Source organism: Agelaius phoeniceus, chromosome 2 (assembly GCF_051311805.1).
Source record: "Agelaius phoeniceus isolate bAgePho1 chromosome 2, bAgePho1.hap1, whole genome shotgun sequence".
NCBI lineage: Eukaryota > Metazoa > Chordata > Aves > Passeriformes > Icteridae > Agelaius > Agelaius phoeniceus.
Window position 1 is genome coordinate 96,515,198 of NC_135266.1, and position 22,982 is coordinate 96,538,179.

The 22,982-nt window shown below is 42.5% G+C and overlaps 2 protein-coding genes across 7 annotated transcripts; one reads left to right on the forward strand and one right to left on the reverse strand.

The window, feature by feature from the left end:
• Positions 1-115: 115 nt before the first annotated feature.
• Positions 116-9,877, reverse strand: TIPRL (TOR signaling pathway regulator). Of its 2 annotated transcripts, none has more exons than XM_054627933.2 (7): positions 9,645-9,877; positions 7,110-7,289; positions 6,162-6,261; positions 4,926-5,057; positions 4,415-4,510; positions 3,758-3,820; positions 116-3,082 (listed from the first exon to the last, which is right to left on the reverse strand). In XM_054627933.2, the coding sequence occupies exons 1-7, from the start codon at positions 9,743-9,745 to the stop codon at positions 3,038-3,040; spliced, it is 717 nt and encodes a 238-aa protein (XP_054483908.1). In that variant the 5' UTR covers positions 9,746-9,877; the 3' UTR covers positions 116-3,037. The 2 variants fall into 2 exon arrangements, with proteins under 2 accessions (XP_054483908.1, XP_054483907.1); XM_054627932.2 differs by having other exon boundaries at positions 116-3,069; positions 9,645-9,876.
• On the forward strand, positions 9,850-22,893 carry GPR161 (G protein-coupled receptor 161). Of its 5 annotated transcripts, none has more exons than XM_077174325.1 (9): positions 9,850-9,968; positions 12,612-12,695; positions 12,874-13,029; positions 14,032-14,121; positions 14,215-14,626; positions 15,145-15,869; positions 17,382-17,486; positions 18,736-18,855; positions 20,195-22,893. In XM_077174325.1, exons 3-9 carry the CDS (start codon positions 12,996-12,998, stop codon positions 20,440-20,442), a joined length of 1,734 nt encoding a protein of 577 aa, XP_077030440.1. In that variant the 5' UTR covers positions 9,850-9,968; positions 12,612-12,695; positions 12,874-12,995; the 3' UTR covers positions 20,443-22,893. The 5 variants fall into 5 exon arrangements, with proteins under 5 accessions (XP_077030440.1, XP_077030442.1, XP_077030439.1 ...); XM_077174327.1 differs by lacking the exon at positions 9,850-9,968 and adding an exon at positions 11,905-12,016 and having other exon boundaries at positions 12,874-13,160; XM_077174324.1 differs by lacking the exon at positions 9,850-9,968 and adding an exon at positions 11,905-12,016.
• Positions 22,894-22,982: the final 89 nt, after the last annotated feature.

Below are 22,982 nucleotides of genomic sequence, written 5' to 3' on the forward strand. Positions count from 1 at the left end.
GAGCCTTGCAGTCTCCTGCCAGACAAAGCTATCTGGATGCAAAGTTCTACTAGCAGCCAAAATTCAGCATCACAAGTAGTTATTTCAGTTTATTTTGCTCAGTTAAAAACAGAACTGCAGAATGTTTGGTACGTTTTATTTAGCAACATACAAGGAACAATATAAACTGCCACATAAAACTCGACACAAAACAGCTGGAGAATCACCCCAACTCCATCCCCCCCTAAAGTTATTTATTCAAAGTGGTACTTTTCTGTGGAAAATTTGTGTCAGAGCACTTGCTGTACACCAGTTTATACCGCTGCTTCTGTAATCTGTGTGGCATAAGAAAGTCACAAAGTGCTCCAATTTAGAACTTGCTGTAACTGTAACTTCCTAAAGGTGCTCTTGTGATTTCCCCAACACGTGTCCCACTGAAATGCACAGCACCCTTTAGAATAGATGGAGAGCACATATCTATAGTCAATTACATACAAATTCAATTCCATAAAACTTTATCACAGGTCACAAATTAGGATGTATGATGGACAAGAGAAAACACACAGTATAAGCTAATCATGCAGAGTGCCCTTTCCACTGCTCCCTCCCCACTCCGTGGCTTTCCCCCCCTCACTGTATTTCAGACCAAAGGAGTTTAATGTTAGCATCACTGACCAAGCTCAAATCACAGGTTGAATTAACAAATGCAGATACAGTTTCTTTCATGCCAGCACTACATGAGCTCTGCTCCCAGTCATACCAGCTGTAAAAGTGTGGTTTTATAAGCTCTAAAGCATGTATACCAATATATGCTTAGAGTAAGTGCCATGATTTACTTCTACCAGAAAAATAACTCTTCACCTCCATTTGTCATTCCTTTCCTTTTTACTCTTTCCTCACTTCCCTCTAACACTGGAGTGGACCCAAATAATCTTCTATTAATAAATGGATTTTAATCTCTTCGGTGCTGCATCCATTTGCAGTCCTTTTCTTCATCCTGACACTAAAATATTTAGGAAAAAAGGGCAGGAAGATGAAAAAAAGCCAACAGATTTTAGGAATGTAATGGGGAACATAGATGACCTTGCTTCTATTTCAAAGTGGCCATAAATTCATTCACCCAGATCATGTCTGATAATTACCTGGTAATTATCACAGCTGGACAACTTCTTTCAGAAACTGTTTCAGTTCTCTTCACTTATAGTTAATTTTTTTGCAGTAATCCTTTCCAAAGGATTCGAAAGATAAGGCCGAAGGTGTATTCAGAAAAAAAAAGTCTAATCAATAACTTTGTACAAACTAATCCTCACAGTCTCTCTGTGAGGTAGGCATATATTAACTCTCATTTTTACATACAGGGAATGGAGGCACAGAAAAATGTGCTCTTCCCTGTGGCTAGAGTAAATCAGTAACACAGGAAAAATTGCAGTTAGTTCCTGCCTTTCCACCTGCAGTAGAATTTACTAGACCAGGCTGCCTCAAATAAAAGTGAAATCCATGTGTTATTTGTTTTTAATAAGTAACAGTCAATTAGATGGCAGTACACTTTTCTCCCCCAATAAAAACCTCAGGGTCTTTTCTACATGAAAACCTCACAAAATATATTATTAAATTCGAGGTTTTGTGGTGGGTTGCTTCTAGTAAGCCATGTGGTGTAGAATATGAAGAGTTTTAAACAAAAACCCCAAGACATCAGAATGTGTCCCTGTTCTTATCTGCAAGCACCTTGCACCACCAGGCCTGCTTTTCACTGCAGTTACATTCTTCCTGCACTGAGTGTCAGCAGCAAACCCAGACAAGCCTGCTTAACTGCCTCATTCTTAGGCCAAACCAGTAAAATATTGCACAATTTCCAAAAGCAATACAAGTATTCAGTTTCATCTACAGAGTGTTGAAACCATGACTATACAAGTGATCACACTTCTATCAATACTAGAACTTAGAATAATTTTAAAATAAACCAAAATTATATATCTGGAATATATGTTAGCATCCTTCTAAGGCCATACAGGATCTCATTTCTCAAACTGCAAATACCAGCATCCTTTAGGGAACACTTACCCAACCTTAAGCCTCAAGGCTGTTTTGCAACTTGGCTGTCAGGGCAGTAGAACTGTCCCATGTGGGCACATCCAAGAGAAGGCCAGCGCAGGGAGATGCCTTTCCAGCAGCGTACATTACTGGAGCAGCACAGGGACCTCAAGTGAGAGTCCCAGAACTGCCCAGAGAGTCCCAAAACTGCCCACAGAACTCCAGCTGACACTAGATTAAACCAGCATTTGTGAAGAGACTTAGCAGTGGCTCCTGTTAACATCCAGCTCTCCTTGAGTTAATGCTTCACAAATAATTTTTACCTTTATATAGTGTCAAACAAATATACTTTTTTCTCTACACTTAAACCTATCTCAGATGAAATGAATATTCTTAGGTGAGACTCTGGATCAGAAACTACAAGAAATAACTTTGCTGGTTACCAGTAGGGGAAGCCAAGGAAAATGGGTAGTTTAGGACGGACAGAGCAAAATAAATGCAGAGGAATTTTTTTTTTTTTTTTTTACTGTGGATTATTTCTCAATAAAAATAAAATCATGCCAGTTTTACAACAGCAATAACAAAATCTTCATAGAATTGTAAGTGGATGGGAGTCCAGACAATACTCCTGCCTGCTTGATGAACTAAACAGAACCCAGACTCCCAATAGTCATTTCTCCAATGCTGTTGAAAACTGTAACTCACCACCAGTCTATCATCAACTCCAAATACAGGTTAAAAAAAATCCAAACCAAAAACACCATTAGCAAAATCTGCTTGAAATGTTTTCTCTCATGGCTACAGAAAAATTAGCCAAATTCTTTATTCCACTAGTAGTGAAACACCCCCCATGTCAACAACTGTGATCACATAACCTCCAGTATACTTCAAGTCCTTATGAAGTCACATTTATTTAGACTTAGCACATATGGTTTCCAGTGATGTTTCTGGTTTAGGCTCCAGCTTCTCTGGGAATTCTAGTTTTTCACAGATTGTCTCCTTTATGGGTAGATACTGAGAGATCTCGTTAGGTTCCGTGAACAGGGTAGGTGGAACATTCTAAAAAGCAAAACTTTTACATGAAATGAGTGAAAGAAAAGAGGGGATAAGAAAAAGTATTCCAACCCCAAACTATTACAGACAACCTATTATTTACTGGATGTAAACACCACTCCAGGCAAACTTTTTAGAGGCAAATGAAAAGTAAGGGAGGAGGAAAGATACAAGGAAATGTAAGTTCATGCATTTGTCAGGAATAAAAATCAACAGCTGCAATTCCAAATGTGCCACAAATTATTCTGAGCCATTACTAGAGTTTTAAGGTGGCCTATTAACCTCAAATATTTGAGAAAAACTGAAAGAGTCTATTACCAAACAGATCTTAATCCCTAATATGGCTTGGAAGCACACAAATTTAACACATGAAATTTAACATCATGGGACATGGACTACCTGACTTTTAAGCTGAACAGTTCTATGAAAAAATAAAATAATAAAAACATTTTGTTAACTCAATAGTAGAAAAAGTGACCTAATCCTACACTCTGTCATGTGATCTGAGCATTTACAAAATGTAAATCTGCTCTAAAATCACCAAAACAAAAGTTGGATAAGCAGAAAGAACTTTCTTCTGTATTAATTCCAAACTGAACAAAGAAGGACTTAAGAGACACAGTATTTTCTATGCTGACCATAAAACTAAAAAGCAGACAGAAGGAAAAGAATCGAAGTTTTAAAAATACAATACCTTTAGACTTGATATTTTGCTTTCCCTGGATGTGTATTCTCGCAACATGTAGGTCTTGTCAGCCTAATGGAAAAAAGCAATCATCTGGTATCAGTAAAACAAGCATTTTAAATACATTTACTTTAGGAAGCATTGGAATTTGGTTGACCACAAATTGTCACATAGAAGAAATGGACATTCAAATTCATGAAGATAGATGACAACGTTTTTTCCAAAAACCACCTGCGTGCATGTTTAAAAAAAATTCTATGACTGAATATGCTTGTTAATTTTTACTCACATCCTGCATTATTTGTGAGATACCAGAACTCAATGTACTGTGGACAGTTATTTGCAAGTTACAATAACGTATTTGAAGACAAGACAGTATTGAACTCTTTACTGCTGCCTATTTTTCCTCTTGTGCTTCTTTCTCTAATCTATGTCTGTCAAATGTATTTAAATGATTACATCACATGACGGGTAGCCTAATCTGCTCATACACATAGCATCCAGGACTTGGTTGCTAGCTCAGCACCTCCACAATAATAAAATACACTCCGAAGTTTTTGTGCCCCAAACATCAGTATTAAATTAGAGGAATATCACTGGGTCACTGGAAGTAAAATGGCAAGGGAACCTCTGTAAAGTAACTCATGATGGAAAGTAAGGGTTTACCTCATGATGAAGCCTTGTATCATTCATCCTGATGAGTACCCCATCCACTCGCAAGAAGAACCTCAGCAGCACAAAAAAGCTGGAAGGCATAACTCTCTGCAAAAATAAAGATGGTCCATTCAGCACCTTACAAAGGTTTAGTTTAAGCATGTACTTGTCTACATCAGATATTCACAATGTAAGACAATATAAGAAGTTTTCAAGAATTAAGTCAAAGTTTGGGCAGTTGATTTGCTACAGCTATGACTGGCCAGTGGGGCAGATAGTGTCTCAAAGGCCTATTAGGCAGGAAGCAGGAGGGAAAAGATTGTCCCCTGGAACAAATGACAGATGACAAAGGTTTCAAGACAACATAATTTCCAGTAAGATCATATTTCTAAGAGCAAGGATGAAGACCTCTGTGCTTTAACGTTTAAATCCCAGAAGGAACAACATGCAAAAAGCAGCTGTCTTTTGCATTAATCAGCCAACTGAGTCCCCGGGTATCTTTTAGACACCTCCCAATACTCACTACTTTCACACTCAAACTTGATACTCCATGATCATGGAGTTCATCTTCAAACAGGAGTACTTCTTCAAAAAACATAATTTGTTCCCTGGCTTTCAATTTTTCTGTATTTATGTGTTCTGTTGTAGGAACAACCTAGAGAAAAATATTAAGAGCAGTTAGCATATTAATTTTTTGCCAAACTACATAAAGTTTGTCCTGATATTTTTCATTCCACAGTTTTAAAAAGGAAAAAACTTCTCAGGCACTAAGCTTAAAACACCCCAAACTTGTAAGAGAAAAAATTAAAATCAGAGTTTCCAAGAGTTTCTTCTTGGAAGTAATATCAAGCAAAACCAAAATCTAAGAGTGAAAAATTCTGACTAAACTTCTCCCTGGGTACCAGGCTCAGTAGGGTTTCAGCTGCAAACAATTCCGCTTTCTTTCAAAACATTTGAAGATATCTTGTGTTCAACATACATATGAGAAATTCAGGTTTATAAACAGATTTCTGTGCATTTAACACCCCTATCCCACAACACACCTTGAAAATTATTCTAGTAAAGCCTTTCCACAGAAATCAAGTACCTGTTTGTTTTCTATCTCATGGTCTCCACAGACAGTTCTGGTGTCCTAATACTATGGACCAACATTGTTTATTTCTATGCTGTACTTTTAATTCCAGCACAACTCAAATGATCTCTAACTAAAGCAATACTAGTGAATTAATACATCTGCTTAGTAGCAAGCAATCTGTATGCAGTAAACAGAAGCTGCAAACTTCAGTCTTATTTTCACAAAAATAAAGACATGGGAGGGCCTGTGAGTTTAAATATGAGGAATTACTGAGCTGCTGTTGCAGAAAAACATCGGGCCACTGAAAGTAGCCAGGTCAAAAAGCAGACAAACATGCAAGCAGCAGAGCATGAAGGCACTACAGAATGACACAGCTGATAGTTCTGCTGTACGTGAGCAGCTCGGGGCTCCGGAACAGTCCCCAGCAAGAGCTGAAGCCTCCCAGGTGCTTTAATCCTAAAATGCTTTAAGACACCACCCACCCTTGTTATTAAAATAAGCCATGATTTAATTAGGATAAAATCATGAGCTGAGAAACATGAGAAGCCCAAATTACACCTTGAAATCAAAAATTATGAAGCACAAAAGATTTTGAAGAAGCCTCCTGAAAGGTAAATGACAGCTTCAAAAAAAGTTTGACTGAAGCAAGATGCAGTCAGCAATTAACAAGAAGAAAATTATTACCTTTAATGTTGCAGTATCTCCCAGCAAAGTTCCTTTGTAATCTGTAGTGTAAGTCCAGTCATATGGCTTGACAACTTCCTTACTGTGCTCAGTCTCACTCCTCAACAGTGAAAGAGAAAACAGCTTTGTAGTAATTGCTTTATAGCAATTCTCAAAAAATTACAACCTCACATAAGACTGTGCATTAGAATTCTGACACTGTTTCAAACGAAAAACAGCAGCATTGTCTGAGCTGCAATCACAATGTCAAGACTTAACCATGGTTTCACATCTGTTTCCATAATAACTTTGAAAACAATTATGAAAATTCTCGATCTATTTCAGTTCTATGACTCAAAATAAAGATTCTCAGGCAATATTGCTGAAAAATCTGTATTTCAAGATCAATGTCTCTTTAAGTAGGCAGAAAGTGATCTCCTGACAACTCACAGCAATCATTAACACTGCAATTTAGCTTAGTTTTCATGATAACTTTGCTTTGTTTCTGTGCTTTATTTCCAGATGCTCTACAACTAAATCCAATTTGGTAAATACTAAGCATCATAATTAGTTCTCATGCGTCTTAGCCTTAGGAACAAAGCATGTTCTGCTTTGTTCCTAAGACTAAGATTTTGAACACGTACAGCACTTTCCAACACCACACAATACGGTCTTGTAATGCTCAAGGCTCTATGAGTTTAAATAAACAGAAACAGCATTAGGTCATGTTAAACTTGACATTTACTTTAAGAAAGCCATGACACAGCTGAAAAATACAGCTGATCCAATTTAACAGAAAGGATGATGACAGCAAAGAAAAGCAAAGTGACCTCTGTGATCACATGCTATATCTAGGGTAGAACCAAATGCAATGTGGTCCTCAAGAGTTCAATTTGTTCCTTTAACTACTGTATGACAGTTTCATATACAACACACCAGTACCTGCCCACTGGTGATAAAATACTGTACCTGCTCTCTTGCCACTCCTCTGCACAAGCGACTTTGATCATACCTTGACAATTATTGACACATTTTAAAGCATCTGTAGCATTGAACTCAATTCCAAAACCATGGTCATGCTGTATTCTTAGGACATTGTCTCCAAACATCATCTCTGGCAGGGAAGGCATGTGTAATTCATCAGCCAACCTGAAGAGAAAAATAAAAGAGGCATCAATCAGCTGATCACAGCTCAGTGAAAGCAGTCCTTGTTTTGGAACAAGGTTTCTTTAGACCATGATAACTTAGAAGACACATCACCAGGTTAATCATTTCACCTGAAATTCAGACTCATTGATCTGAAGTGACTTTTCCACCAAAAAAGTACTACTAAAACATTCCTTCACCATCAGGCTCACACAAAATTCTCACACGTGAGGAATCAAGAGTATCTGAGAAACATGTAGAAGCCATTTTCCACCTGTGCTAGCAAATCCCTGGATGGTCAGTGGACCAACTTCAGTAGGTGCTCAAAGAAACTTTTAGGAACTAGGACTCATCATAAGCAAGTTTGAATTCACTGCACAATGGTCCATTCCTCCAAATTTAGAAGCCTAGAAAAAAGATGCTTAAGACAACCCTGGCAGAGAATGTAAAAAGTGCAGAAGACACTACTGTACTCTGCTGGTAGAAGACATGTACCGGCACACTTCCTAAACTCTTCCTCCTCACCTACCCGACTTCCCAAGATCAAAAAGGAATATCTCACATCTGGAGAGGAAAAAGCTTTGAGAAATACACCTATTTGAGTGAGGGGAGGGAGAAGAATGTCCTAATCATAATGTTCACATTGGTAACAAGGCTGAACAAAAGTGGTTATTTCTGTAACTCTTAATACAAAAGAACAGTGTCAACCTAACTAAAATAAAAATAGTAAATTTCACAGACCTGGAAAATAAGATCCTATGTTTTTCCCAAAGAAGGCAGAATAACATTATGAACTTTTCCATTTCATCAAGTGTAGGAACCCTTGACCTGAAAAACCCAACCCCTGCATAGAAGAGTTCTTAGCTATGGCACATTTAATCCTTCACCTTTCGACACAGGTTGCTGAGGGATTTTTGCAATATATATTTGCCAGAAATAAAATTCCTATAGGTACTAATAATGTTCCCCAAGCAAGAAAAAAGACAAAATGGGTCACTGTGACCTTGTTGCACCTCCTACAACTGGCCTCAGCTCATTGATCCAGCCTGTCCAGATACCTCTGCTGAGCCTTCCTACCCTCCAGTAAATCAATACTTCCACCTGGCTTGGGGTCATCTGTGAACTTACTGAGGGTGCACTCAATCACCTTGTCCAGACCATCAATAAAGATACTGAACAGGACTGGCCCCAATACTGAGCCCTGGAGAACACCACTGCTGATGGGCCACCAGCAGGATGTAACTCCATTCACCATCAGTCTTTGAGCTCAGTCATCCAGACAATGTTTTACCCAGCAAACAGAGCACCCATCCCAGCCATAAGCAGCCAGTTCCTCCCAGAGAATGCCTTATTAGCCTCAAAAAAAGGTAAAAGCAAGATAAATGAAAGTACATTAACAAGACTAATGAGAATCCTATGTATACTGAAATTTATTCCAGAAAATGAAACCAAGAAATATCTGCCAAATCCATCTGTCTTTAAGGTATGGCACAGCTGAACTCTCCAGTTCCACATTAGCAAATCTGACTTAAGTACTTGATGCTGATACAGGAACATTTCCTCCAATGATTTCACTGGACTGGAAAGTTCTACAAGAAGAGAGCAAATTATAAATTTTTAATGAAAACCACTATCTTAAAATAGCTACTATTGTAGTAGCTATTGTAGATGTTAGAAATATTCTTTTTCAAAAATAATTTAAAAAATCAGGCTTCTAATTAGCGGATCTCAGTTCACAGAGATCCAGAGATCCAAAATCGTTATAATCATATAATCAGAATGGTTTGAGTTAGAAGAAACCTAAAGGTCAAGTTCCAACCTCTCTGCCATGGGAAAGGACCTCCACCAGACCAGGTTGCCCAAAGCTCCATACAACCTGCCCTGGGATATCTCCAGGGATGGGGCATCCACAATTTATCTGGGCAACCCGTTACAGCGATTCACCACCCTCACAGTCAGGAATTTCCTTCCTAGGGTCCAATCCAAATCTCCTCTCTTTCAGTTCGAATCCATTCCCTCTTTTCCCCACACTACATGCCCTTGTAAAAAGTCCTTCTTCATCTTTCTTGTAGGCTGCCTTCTGTAATCATTAAAACAAAATTTTGGAAATTACCTGTAACCCAAATAGCCCGAGTTCTCCAGCCAGAGAATCAAGCTTGAGGAGAAGGAACAATCCCGGGAACCGAACAGTGTCTCCCCCGCCCTGGGAACGCTGCGTGTTTCCTTCGCAAGGCCACCCGACGCCCCCAGCCCCTCGCTGTGACGGCTGAGGCCGCAGCCCCGCGGTGGCTCCCCGAGCAGCGGGGACACCGTGCTGTGCTGTGTCCCCCTGCGCTCCCGGCCCGGAGCCCGCCCCACCTCTCGGCCTGCGCCGACTTCATGATATGCGTCCGGGCGGCGCTCAGCTTCCACGGCCCGAATGTGAAGTCGCGCCGGCTGCTCTGGAAAACGGGGTGCATGGCGGCCTCCTCTCTGCCGAGCAGAAGTCAGGAGGCGGCGGAAGGGGCGGAGGTGACGGAGCCGCTCTCCTCCCGCCTCCTCCCGCACAGCACTCACAGCAGCGCCGGGCGCCCCCGGAACCGCCACCCCGTGGCGTTTCCGCTTCCAGGGCCGCGCGGCGCGGAGCCCCGGCGGCGGCGGAATCCTGGGATGCCTCAGGAAGAGCATTGCCAGCAGGGCGAGGTAGAGGATCCTGCTCTTCTGCTCAGCTCGAGTGAGCCCACATCTGGAGTGTTCTGTCCAGGACAGGAGAGACATGGAGCTCCTGGAGCGGGTCCAGCGGAGGGCAGCGAAAATGATTGACTGATCTTCGTTAGGTGGAAGGGCTGAGGAAGCTGGGCCTGTTCAGCCTCGAGAAGAGGTGGCTGAGAGGGGCCCTTATCAATGTGTACAAATATCTAAAGAGGGGATTCCAAGAGTATGGATCCAGGCTCTTCTTGGTGGTGCCAAGCAATGGGACAAGAGGCAATGGGCAGAAACTGATGCACAGACGTTCCACATGAACATAAGGAAGACTTTCTTTACTGTGCAGTGACCGAGTACTGGAACAAGTTGCCCAAAGAGGTTGTGATGCCTCCACCACTGGCAATATTCCAGACCTGTCTAGACACCACCATGTGCCACGTGCTCTGGGATGACCCTGCTTTAGCAGGGTGGTTGGACCAGATGACCCATTGTGGCCCTTTCCAACCTACCCAGTCTGTGATTCTGTGAGGTGATATGGGGGGGCAGATGGGTGAGGAAGGGAGTCCACACTTCTCTGTGCTGCTGGAGCCACCGTGGGGAGAATGGGCTCTCTAATCTCCTCTGCCCAGGATGAAGAGCCAGCAAGCTCACCCTGTTCCAGCAAAGCTGGGCTGCAGAAGCCAGTGGAGAATGTGTGCCCCACAAGTGCTTGTGCCTCCAGGTACTTCCCCATGGGTACTTTACCAAGTAGTCCCAAGCAGTGGGACAGCTGGGTAGGAGCAGTTTTGGGGAGCTCTGAAGCCTCTGGTAGCCCTGGACCATCTCCATGGCCACACTCACAGTTGCAGCAAGCATTACCTGGCTCCATCACACAGGTGCCCTGTGCTATGTTAGTACACACGCGTGTGTGCACACAGAATCACATCTGGGCAAGGCTAGAATGGGGCACAGTGGATCATCTGGTCCAACTTCCCTGTTCAAGCAGAGTCATCCCAGAGCGCACCTGGCATAGGATTGTGCCTAGACACGTCTGGAATATCTTCAGTGAGGGAGACTCCACAACCTCCCTCGGCAACCAGTGCACAGTCACTCGCACAGGAAATAAGTTCTTCCTCACATTCAGGTGGAACTTCTGTGCATCAGTTTTTGCTCATTGTGGAATCTCTTGTGCTGGTTCGATACATTTTTGAATGCTGTCCAAAGATGGTCTTTTTAAAATGTCAAAGTGCAATGGCATAGTAAGCTTTAAAAAGTCCTGTAGAAAAGTATCAGTAGAACTGGTTGAAAATGATACATCAGCTTGGTATTCCAGCACTGATGGGTAGGTGCTTGTCTTGCTTTTCTGCATCATCAAAAGGGCAGACTAACTCCCTATGGACTTTCCCTGGCACAGGAGCAAGACACTCAGTCCAGCTCCTGCTGTTGGAACATTGGAGCAAACTGAGGCAGCAGCCAGAGGAAACTGATGTCCACAGCATTAAAACCTCCACAGAGCAATCAAAATATAGCACAGCTCACATCAAGGCAGTCACCCTCTGTGCTCAAGGGCATCGCCAGAGAAAGGAAGGAACTAGGGAGGCACAAGCACAGCATTTAATTTTTGTTTACCCTTTACGCTGTGCCCTTTATACTGACACTATATCCAATGTCTTGCTTCAGATGTGTGTGTGGGGAAAAACTCTTTCCCAAATCTTATTTGTGTTACTTTTAATAGTGTTTGGGGGGTCTAGGAAGTCTCGTATTTAGGCTCTACGGCTGCCTGGCACTACGAGCCGGGGCAAATTACTTTACCTTATCCATGGAAACTACTTTTCCCCTGCCTTTAAACCGAGTTCCCGGGAAGTGCACGGACCGCCCCGGGACGGCCGCGGAGAACATGGCGGGCGGGGAGGAGGCGCGGCGGGCTGAGGCTGGGGGGCGGGACGGCGGGAGGGGCAGGCACGGGGCTGGGGCCGTGCCCATCTCGGGGGAGGCTCGGACCACGGCGGCTGATGGGGGTCCCGGGCGCCCCAGCCAGGAACGTACCGCTCTGGCGGCGGCGGACGGTAAATGCGGAGCCAGGAAGGGGACAAAGACGGCGGGACGCGCTGGCTCCCGGCGGGTGGGGGCGAGGCGATGGATGCCCGGGGCGGAGGACCCTTTTCCAGCCCTTTGTTCGCTGCCGGAGGGAGCGCGGGGGCAAAATGGCGAAACCCCCGTTCCCCACCGTATTTGCGACTCGGTCCCACTCGTTTCATGGGTGTGCGGGAAGCCTGCCCGCGCTGCCCGCGGCCGGGATGGGATGGGATGGGATGGGATGCTGTCCCCACCTGGACAGCCCTGGCCCGGGAGGGCCACCTCTGCCCGAGGTCACTTTTCCCCCGCAGGGTGCAGCAGGGCAGTGAGGGGACGGGGAGCGCCAGGTGCTCCGGGCATCGGTATCGCAGGGTGCGGCCGCGGGGGAAGCCGCCTTTCCAAAACCCGCTCCGGCCAAAAAGTGTTAGAAAGGCACACAGAGGTGGTGCAGGCATGCTGAGAAAGAAACTCGAGGAGAAGTGTTTGTGCACACGTCCTCAGTCACAGGCTAGGCAAGAGCCAAGTTATGTTTTTTTCAAAGCATGGCTCATTAATGTCTTTAATTATGTTCTTTGGAAAGTACAGATAAAAATGGGAAAAAGGCGTTCTTTCCAGACTGACAGTGCTGCTGCCTAATGCCACAACAGCCACGCAGATGGAAGCATTTCTGTGAGTACTGTCTGGGACCCATGTCTGCCACAGTTGCAGAATTAGCTAAGATAACTTTCCTGAGTCCCTTCCCAGAAATGCTAAAATCAACTTTCCATTCATTGATGGACTCTTCTACTTTTTTTTTGGTCTGCATATTTGCATTTTTTTGTTTGTTTGTTCGTTCATTATCCTACAGATGTGTGAAGGACTGAATGAAGTAAGAAGTGATTGCCATGTGAAGGCAGCACAGAAAAGAGGAATTGCTAAGGAACTGGAAGAAATAACAAGGTTTCACAAAATGAGGCTGCGAATCAATGGATGGATGCTAACACTGAGAAGTCAAGGATTAAAGGTTCTCAAGCATTTCTGTAGCATGGACCGCATCTTAATGCAAGGAAGTGTCTTTCAAACCTCATGTACAGAAAGTCAATTCCTCTAGTCCTTTGGCGTTGGCAGTAAAATGCAATCAGCAGTGTAGCTAAGGTGATTATGAACATGCAGAAATTATGTTGGGACAGTACATGCAGTGGTGGTCCCTGAGTTTTTGAATGTTACTTAGCAACTGTTAAGGAAGAGTCAGCAGGATGTAAGACTGATCTCTGGGGCTGTTCAGTCCGATCCAGCTAGCTCTGGACCCTGGCTCCTCACAGTCTTACAAGGACAAAAGTAAAAGACTAGAGGCGCTCTTTCCTCTCAGAACAATCCATCATGATCCATTGTCCCACTTTATTGTGGAACCACTCTAAGGAAGTGCAAGGGAGGCAAAGAGAGGTTGGAAGTTTCCTCCCGGGAGATTTTAAGCGCAGGGGAAGGGGGGTGAAGGAGAGGGGCTACAGCCAATGGGATACAAATGAGGAGAGGGGCGAGGGGAGGGGTAGATCAGGGAGAAACCACCACCACTGGGGCTTAGGGGAGAGGGGAAGACCATGTGATATGAGAGGGGAATCCCATGAGGATACAAATATACTATTCAGTATGTTTGTAAATACCAAACCCAGTGCAAAACAACAACTAAATAAACTATTTAGTGCAATACAATAGCAGAATATGACTAGCCTGACATCCATAGACCACCAGCAAATGCTGTATAGGCAGAATACAAGGTAACTATCAGGATAGGCAGAAATTTTTTAAAAAGTGACTTTCTTTAAAGTAAGATAAGCAAAGATATTTGATATTTGTCTTGTTTCTTGAAGAAACAAGTGATATTCTTGTTTCTTCACAGCCTAGATGAAGGGGCTGGTAAGTAAGACTTAGAAACAAGTAAGATCTGTAGAAAATTTTAAAGTAAAAAGTGCCTATTTTCTTTCTTATTTCCCTTCCCCTTCACCTCTTCTTGTCTTCCCTGTTCTAGGCTTGGTGTTATCCTCTTTGGTGTGCCCACAGGCAATTTGCTGCCCCTTCACTTGCCCATCTAAAATATGTAGTTTCCTGCATGCTACAGGTAAATTTTAACAAAGGCAAAAGGGCCTCCAGTCTTTGGAAAGAGTTTGAAGAACTATTACCTGGATGTTTCTGAGCATTGTTCTGCTTCTAGCTGCTCAGCATGTCTTGGCTGCTCCAGATCTGCACACTCTGACCATGAGCAGCAATTCCTCCCTCAGCAATGGGAAGGGCCTGAGGAACCTGACCACAGAGGAAGATGGGGCAGTCAGAGTCACTGAGTCCGTTGCTATAATTGTCATTGCCATCTTCATCTGTTTGGGCAACCTGGTGATTGTTGTCACTCTGTATCGCAAGTCGTACCTTCTCACCTTGAGCAACAAGTTTGTGTTCAGCCTGACCCTCTCCAACTTCCTACTCTCCGTGCTGGTGCTGCCTTTTGTTGTGACCAGCTCCATCAGGCGAGAATGGATCTTCGGGGTTGTTTGGTGCAATTTCTCAGCCCTGCTCTACATGCTGATCAGCTCAGCCAGCATGCTCACTCTGGGACTCATAGCTATAGACCGGTAAGCTGCTCTTTGGTAATGAATTGTAAAAAATTGTCTGCTCCTCTCATAGAGTAACCACTGCTTGTTCATAGAGTTGAGAAGCACTTGCAGAGGGTTACACAGTGTACTGATGGAGTATCATTTTTACTTCAGCCCCTCATGAAATTTTGATGTGGAGCAAGAGAAAGTGATATCATCAATAATGGAAAATGCAGACATTCATCCAGAGTTTTTTAAAGCTCTTGATGGTATAATAGCATACTATTTGATAAACATGAAATAGTGACTTAAAATTCCAGATTATACCCTAAGCACACACTCACACATAAGAGCAGATTTAATGGTTGCATGTGTGCCTTCAGCCACATTTGACAGTCTTGACTGCGGTGATACCTACTTTTACATGTAACTGTTTCTAGAAAGAGGGTTTCTGAGTCTGTTTGAAGTAAAAATAACTAGATATCAGCATCATTAAAGCATGTTATTTTCTTTATTGTATGTCTCTTATGCTCTTATGCTCCCACCTTGCCCCGCAGGTACTACGCTGTGCTGTACCCAATGGTTTATCCGATGAAGATAACGGGCAACAGAGCAGTGGTAGCTCTTGTGTACGTGTGGCTGCACTCCCTTATCGGCTGCCTCCCTCCCCTTTTTGGCTGGTCCTCCTTGGAGTTTGATCAATTCAAGTGGATGTGTGTGGCAGCCTGGCACAAGGAGGTTGCCTACACGGCCTTTTGGCAGATCTGGTGCGCACTGCTGCCATTCGTGGTCATGATGATCTGCTACGGATTCATATTCCGTGTGGCAAGGATTAAGGCCCGCAAAATTCACTGTGGGAGTGTTGTCATTGTGGAGGAGGAATCGCAGAGGAATGGGAGGAAGAACTCCAGCACCTCCACGTCATCCTCTGGCAGCCGAAGGAACGCTTTCCAAGGGGTTGTTTACTCAGCCAACCAGTGCAAAGCTTTCATAACCATCTTGGTTGTCATTGGGGCTTTTGTCATTACATGGGGACCTTATATGGTAGTAATAACATCAGAGGCACTTTGGGGTAAAAACAGTATTTCCCCTGCTTTGGAGACATTGGCTACATGGCTGTCCTTTTCCAGTGCCATTTGCCATCCCTTAATTTATGGGCTGTGGAACAAAACAGTGCGCAAGGAACTCCTGGGAATGTGCTTTGGGGATCGGTATTACCGCAAGTCCTTTGTTCAGCAGCACAGGACATCGAGGCTCTTCAGCATTTCCAACAGGATCACAGGTAAGATGTGGCTGCAAAAGACACTTTCTTAATATCACCAAGAGCAAGGCTTCCTGTCTGCCTGTGTTTGGAATGTTTCAGGGCTCTCTAAAGAGAGTTGGATGTTTCTGGAATTTTTAGCAGTCCTTTATCAGTCAGGTTACATTTCAAAGGAGAATTTTTCTCTTTTTTTATAGTTAACATCGTTGTCCTACTATAGTAAAACTTTCTGAGGTACAGAAGACATAGTGATGAGGTCAATAAAAATAATTTATTTTCTTCTTTCTCAAACATTTCCTTTTGTGTGCCTTCCATTTTGTGTTGCACAGATTTGAGCTCTACCAAAAGTACTTTTTACTGCACTTTTTCTTTGATCAATGGCCTTATGCTACAACTCTTTAAAATCTGCTAAGGTTCCACTGCCATAACTTTCTGCAAGTTCAAATTTTAGGCTTAATTGTTGGGAAGAAAAGATCATAAACAAAGTAAAAGTAAAACTGTGTTAAACCATAAAACTATTTGGTGTGTTCCCAAGTTGCAGACTGAGACCTCCAGTTGCTCAGTTTGGTGGCTTGGTTTGTTTTTGTTTTTTTTAAAGTAGCAACGTAGTGACATTCAGATTTTTAATAGTTTCCCTGATCATGTTCAGAAGCTTCCAAAAATAGAACATCTTCAAGGGATATTTCATGCAAAGGCATGAACTGAAATTGGGAAGGATGATCTAAAATGCAGAAAGAAGATGAGAGCAGCAAGGCATCTGTTATCTTTTCTGCAACCTGGGAACATTGGGAGAGACTGTCATGCAAATGAAAGAGTTATGGAGCTTTAGCCACATAACAGTCTCCAGGAGCTGTGGCCAGTCTGTATCCAGGAAATGCTATGGATTAATACATTGGAAAATGAGGTGGGGAGGGAAAAGACAGGAAATTTCTTTCTTTTTCCAAGCGATAAACTTGAAGCTGTCATCTTCCTATCAGACATCTTAGCTGGAGGCTGATAGGGAGGAGAAAAAGACTCCCAACAAACTCACAACAAAATCTCAAGGTGGGATCCAAAGCAGCACCTTTGGAAAAATCTCACAATCTCCTCCCTTCTTGTTTTGGAGATTTGAAAGAATTTGGGCATCTCTGTGCCCCAACCTTGCTCCTGAGCTTCTTCCCACACTAATGGCCTGTCACAGCTGCCTGTGGCTACCAGGTCATTGTCTGTCTAGAAGATGCCTGGCCAATCTCCCCATCCATGTGAGAGCATATGTTTGGTGCTTAGCCTGTCTGGCTGATAAAACACACAGATGCAGCAAGAGTGGGAAGGAGATGGTGTAGAGAGAAAGAAGACTTGCTTTTCCAAACCTGAAAGGTGCTGACTGGATTTCTAAGATGGGAAGTCCAGAAGCTGTGCTCTCTGCTTCACCAAGGTAAGTTTTATATGCAGAATAATAAATAAGGCAGTAGAGTGGGTATTACTAGAAGAGGGTTTTACTTCTGCAAGCTTCTTAACCATTCACTGTGTAACAAAAACAAAACTTTCTTGCAGATTTGGGACTATCACCTCACCTTACTGCCCTCATGGCAGGTGGGAGGCCATTGGGAAACAGCAGCAGCACAGGAGATACAGGTTTCAGCTGCTCACAGGATTCAGGTATCGGCAAGTTTCTTGATCCCTACTTGGGCAGAAGCTTGCACTTGGCAGTAGTCTTGTGGACAGTCAATATTTACAGCCACAGATGTCTCCTGGTGGACAAATGACATGAAGCATCTGTTCTAGCTGTTCCAACAAAACTGCTGCAGTTGCTTTTTTCCTCCCTTGCCCTCAATAGATTTACTTGCAAAATAGTGCTTACGGAATGGTGACACTCTCTTGGTAATGTGTCCTGGGAACAAGACTCACTGCTTTTGTGCCCTTCTCCTTCAGTTTCTGTTGTTCTTTGGAGACTTTCTCTGTATCCACAAGGAACAGAGCAACAAAGTGCTGTGAACAATGTGCTTCTCTGTTTCCTATTTTGTAAAAGACCTTGTCTTGTTCATCCTGCAGTGTAAACATAAACATTTAGGATGGTTTCAGCTTATGATTTCATTACTACTTAAGATCTCTCAATTGAAGATGGCTTGGAAAAGGGAAAAAAAGAGTTCTGATGGTAATTTTCTATCCAGATCTCTTGCTAGATTTTTCTGGCAGTTAATGCAGCTACCAGTCCTTAACTGCAGTAGTTATTTTAGAGAGTATTTCTGCTCTAGAGACACCAGAGGGTGATCTTTTAAGGGTTGCTTGGTGTAAGGAGTTTGTTTCCTACTTTTGTAAAGGAAGTCTGTGGAGCTGGGATTTATTTTTGGTAGTTGTTTTCTGTCTGTTGTAGATATTCTGCAGTTGTATGTGATAAAAGAGAGCAGCCTCCTGGTAAACCTGCCTCAGTTAAGAGAATGTGGTGTTACCATCTTGTGACAGCAGTTTAAACAAATGAACAAAACTAAAGTAATGCCAAAATGCTGTTAGAAGTGCCATTGCTGGTTAAGGAGGGAGCACAGTTCATAGCCTGGGAATAGACACACAGTGATCTACTGTGAAATACTGTTTCACTTTGTATGCTTTTACTGTGAGTTACTAAAGAGCAGAAGAAAGCCTTAGTCCCTCTTGCGTGTTGCTTGCTGCACGTAATACATGATCCTGGGGCCTGCAATGCCCAGTCTTTAATCAAAATATTTCCCAATCCTTTCAATGAAAACTGACCTCATTCTTTTCCTGTGCAGTGTTTAATGTGAGCTGAAATTTACTCACAAAAGCTGGATTTAGACATCTTTTGAAGGAACTACTGAAAATAAGCTGAAAATGTTTTGTTACCATATTGTATCTCCCTGTTACTGTTTTACTTGGGGTTTCTTGCTCTTTTCAGGAACAGATACAATGCTTCTTGAAGATTATAGCTCAGATGGCACTCATGCCCCACACTGCATCTGTCCTCCTCGAAGGAGGAGTTCAGTGACATTTGAAGATGAAGTGGAACAAATCAAAGGTGAGTGGAGGGGTAAGCATGAAAATGCTCCGAGTCAACTATACTGAATGTTTAGGAAACCTCACAGGACCTTGAGAATTGTCTTGAAAAGTATCTGACCACTGTGTGCCCTGACAGACCTGATCATTCATGCAGGTACAACAGAAAGCAAAATCAGGCCTTTCTTCCAGATCTCAAGTAGCAGCAGTCAAGGACAAGAGTTAGAAGCTGGGATTCCCTGCATATATAAAAATTAAATTGCACAGCAGTATCCTCTCTGCAATTCCACTCATCTTAGTGACTGTTACAAGTTTTGCCTGTTTTGTGTTTCTTGGGAAATATATTTTCCTGCCCTCATAATTTGGTTGCATTATCTCTGTGTTTCTCATTTGCTGTCTCTTGTCAACTTTGTCACTTACAGACTTGAAATTCTTCCATTTACAGACTTCAATGATTTGAATATAATTTTATTCTGTTTAATTTACTTTTTCTTACTTAAATTCTACTTTGCTTTACTGGGTGTGTTCTTCAGCATGTATGGGTGAAAACAGATGAACCACATGCAATTTTTTCAGTCAGCTTGTTGATTCTGGGCTTGCAGAACATTGCAGTGATCATCTGTAAAATGTCAGAACATGATTTTATTCTAATAGTTACAAAAATTTCAGTAGAAGACTTGATAATAACAACTGAGTTTTCTAAACAATATGTGATTGTGGACAGGATGAAAATGAGCAGAATGCCTTTAAGAATCAAGTAATAATAAAACCTGAAATAATGAGAAAATTCTTTCTATGGAATTTTTAAACATCTTGGCAAAATTCCTTTTTGCCCTCTTCCCAGCATGAGATTAATATTTCCTTGTACAAACACATTAGTATACATTTCCCACTATCTTTCTGAGTGATTACCTAGGAGCAGACATCTAATTTCTTGTGAGAGTGAAAGAGGAAAGTCTTAGTGCACAATTCCCCACAGGTTTAGCAGTTCTCCCTGGTGAGTCTCAGGCTTTTCAGCATCCCTGAGGCTTTAAATTATTTCAGCAGCCTCACTGAAGAGTTACATTTAGGATGAACTCTTCTATTGGTCAACATGTTGGTGGGTAGAGAGCTGTACAGATGCTACAAAAATAGCTGCAGATTATCCCAGGTCTGAAGCTCTGGAAGCTTTGTGTTCATAGAATGGTGTAGGAAGCTTGAGTATTATTGGTAAATAACTGTTGGAAAATAAATAATTGTTGGAAAATAACTCTGTAGTTATTTTCCAGAGGGCATGATCATGCCTTTACAACAGGATCTATATTAGTTTTCAAGCATTTGCACATCCATGCTTACCAACTGTTACCTATTTTTTTTTTCAGAGGCTGCAAAGAATTCTATTCTTCATGTAAAAGCTGAAGTGCATAAATCTCTGGACAGTTATGCAGCCAGTCTGGCCCGAGCTATAGAAGCTGATGTGAAACTCAGCCTGTTTGGGGAAGATGCTTTACCAGGAGCCCTGTTCCCCTCATGGACTCTGGCAGGAAGCAGTGGGAACATCCGGCGTGGTGCCAGGCCCCATGCCAGCCAAAGACTGAAGCTGCAGAGCATCGATGAAGGGAACGTTTGACATGAGCACTGGAGTGGGAAAACAGAATGAAACCACTAAGAAGGTCCTACTGCAGCTGGTAGTGTTTCACCAGAACCAGGACACCTTGTCAGAATGTTTCCAGTGTTTTTTCACACGGAGATGGCTGAGTTCTGTTACTTGCATTAGCATTTTACAGCAGTGTTTTTTTACTGGTTGGGGTGCTACTGACTCTTCTGCACGTCATTATCACACAGCACATAAGGAAAGCAGGGCTTGGTTTCATTGACCACATCATTAGTCAGTTGAATCTTGGGTCCATTGACCAAAGCTGATACTGGAACAAAACAGAAAAGGTATGTGCAGTGTTTAATTCATTGTTACATCCATTCTCTTCTGACCACCAGGATAATCAGCTGATACTTGATAGTTGTAGTGCTCTGATAGGAGCTTGTGCATTGGATAAGACATAAAGCCTTACTCCCAGCTGAGCAACATGGACTTCACTAAAGAAAAAACCTGAACTTTTCCCAGAGCTCATGCAGATTATGGTCCTACTTACCTTTGCTGGGGGATATTTCTGTCTGTTCAGCCATCAGAATGCCATATCTGACATTGGACTGTTTTGCTTCAGCGGCATGGGAACACCAGCTCCTCTGGATGTAATGAATGGGAGTAAACATGTGCTGGGAACAGCACAGAGATGGGATTTGAGGAAATTATTAGTGCAGAATTCTTGGTTTCTTTGAGAACTTCAGCTCATGTTTTGCTGTTATTAAAAGGGCTGTGCTAAACCTGACAGAATATAAATGAGATATTATCACTTCATATTCAGGATTCATTTTCTAGAGAGAAGACAGTTAGCTGTTTGTTTGGTTTTTTTAATCATGAGGGAATGTAGTATTTAAGCTGTAGTTACCTCAATGCTTTTATTTCTTGGAGTATTAATTCATTAATCTCAAAAATAAGAACATTTGGCACTTATATTGCACTTTGCATGTTCTTAAGCACTGTACAGACATTACCTTGTTAGGCCTTTGTGAGAGGGTTGATCTGCCCGGCTTGCCAAAGAAGGGGAACTCTGCACAGCCAAGCTGCTGGCAGTGAAACAAGATGCAAAGGTGGCAAGTTTTATAAGAAAAAGAGGGATGAGGTGGATCATTCGAGTATATCCAGCTTGAGGAACCTTTCTGTGCCTTTGTGGGCTACCCCCTTCCTTACTTTGTGGGGTTAAAACCCTGCCTTACTGTGTATGCCAGAGAGGAGATGTAAGTGAGCAGGATAATTCCTTGGGGGTGGGTGTCAGTAGCAAATGGACTTAAGGACCAAGGGTTTGCATTTGTTTACTCTGTGTCTGCTCGCCTGTGCCTCTACCTTTCCCCAGAAGTGCTTTGTATGAGGTTTTGCTGCAGATTGTTTGGAAATCATGATCAGGATGTTTCCATCTGGGTAAAAATGGGGTGTACACTCATTGAGTTTTGTCTTTGTATGACTTACTCAGAGGCACAGAAGCAAAGTGTTATGAGGCAGAGCCTCTGTCCAGTACTATATTTAGACGTCCTATTTGTCTTTGTTCCTGATTCAGAGATGTATTTCAGCACAAGCTTATATCCATCTCTGGACAAAGCAACTTGACTTTCTGAACTAGCCTGAATCCCATTGCGTTCCCATGTAAAATATAACTGCATGCTTAAAATTCAGTACATGGTTTGCTGGTTTAAGAACAGGCTGTTAGAGCAAGAACACTTAAGCTCCAGAAAGCTGGCTCTTAGCATAATGCAGGAATAAATAAATTAATAATAGGGAGGTTCTAACTCCTGCATTTTGTACATCTAATGTGTTAGAGAGATTGCATCTGTGGGCACTCATAAGGAAAAAAACCAAAAATCCCAGTATTTGCCAGGAAACGCTCTGCATCGAGGTCATTATTGCTGTCATTACCATTACCATTCCAATCACAGTCCATTGTAGTATTCAACACTCGTTAAGCTGTGCACTTGCCTGGAAGGTTTTTTTGTGCATCCCTTTTATTCTGTATTGCTGCTTGAAACAAGTTGAGCAGGGCCGTTGCTGAATGTCAGAAGGACACACACTAGTATGAATGCATTGTGGAGGAGTAGGTGCTGGCCCAAAATGCTGTGTTTAGGAGAAAAAATTCCAAGGCACGTGTGGAAGCACAAAATCGATAGTATTGTGTAAAAAGTACATTTTTCACACAGGTACTGAGACAAATGCAGCCTTCAAGAAGGTCAGGGGGGTTACAAGAGTTTACACCATGGGTGAATTTGGCTGCTTGTGTTAATGTCAGTAATCTGATATTTAGTGTAAATGTTGTTCATGTTTTTGTACCGACATTATAACCCTTCCATAACTCTGTTATTACCAGAGTCGTTCTCTCACTTGAGTTGTCATTAACAAAAGCAGTAATTGAGAAATGCACACGTTTTGTAAAACTGTATTCCCATCTTAAATACAGAAGAGAAAAAAAACCAACTGCTTTCCCGTTCCTGATGGTCTGTGGTGTTTGTACTATTATTTCAACTTACATTCACCTTTAAGTATTTTACTTTTTAACGTGTGTC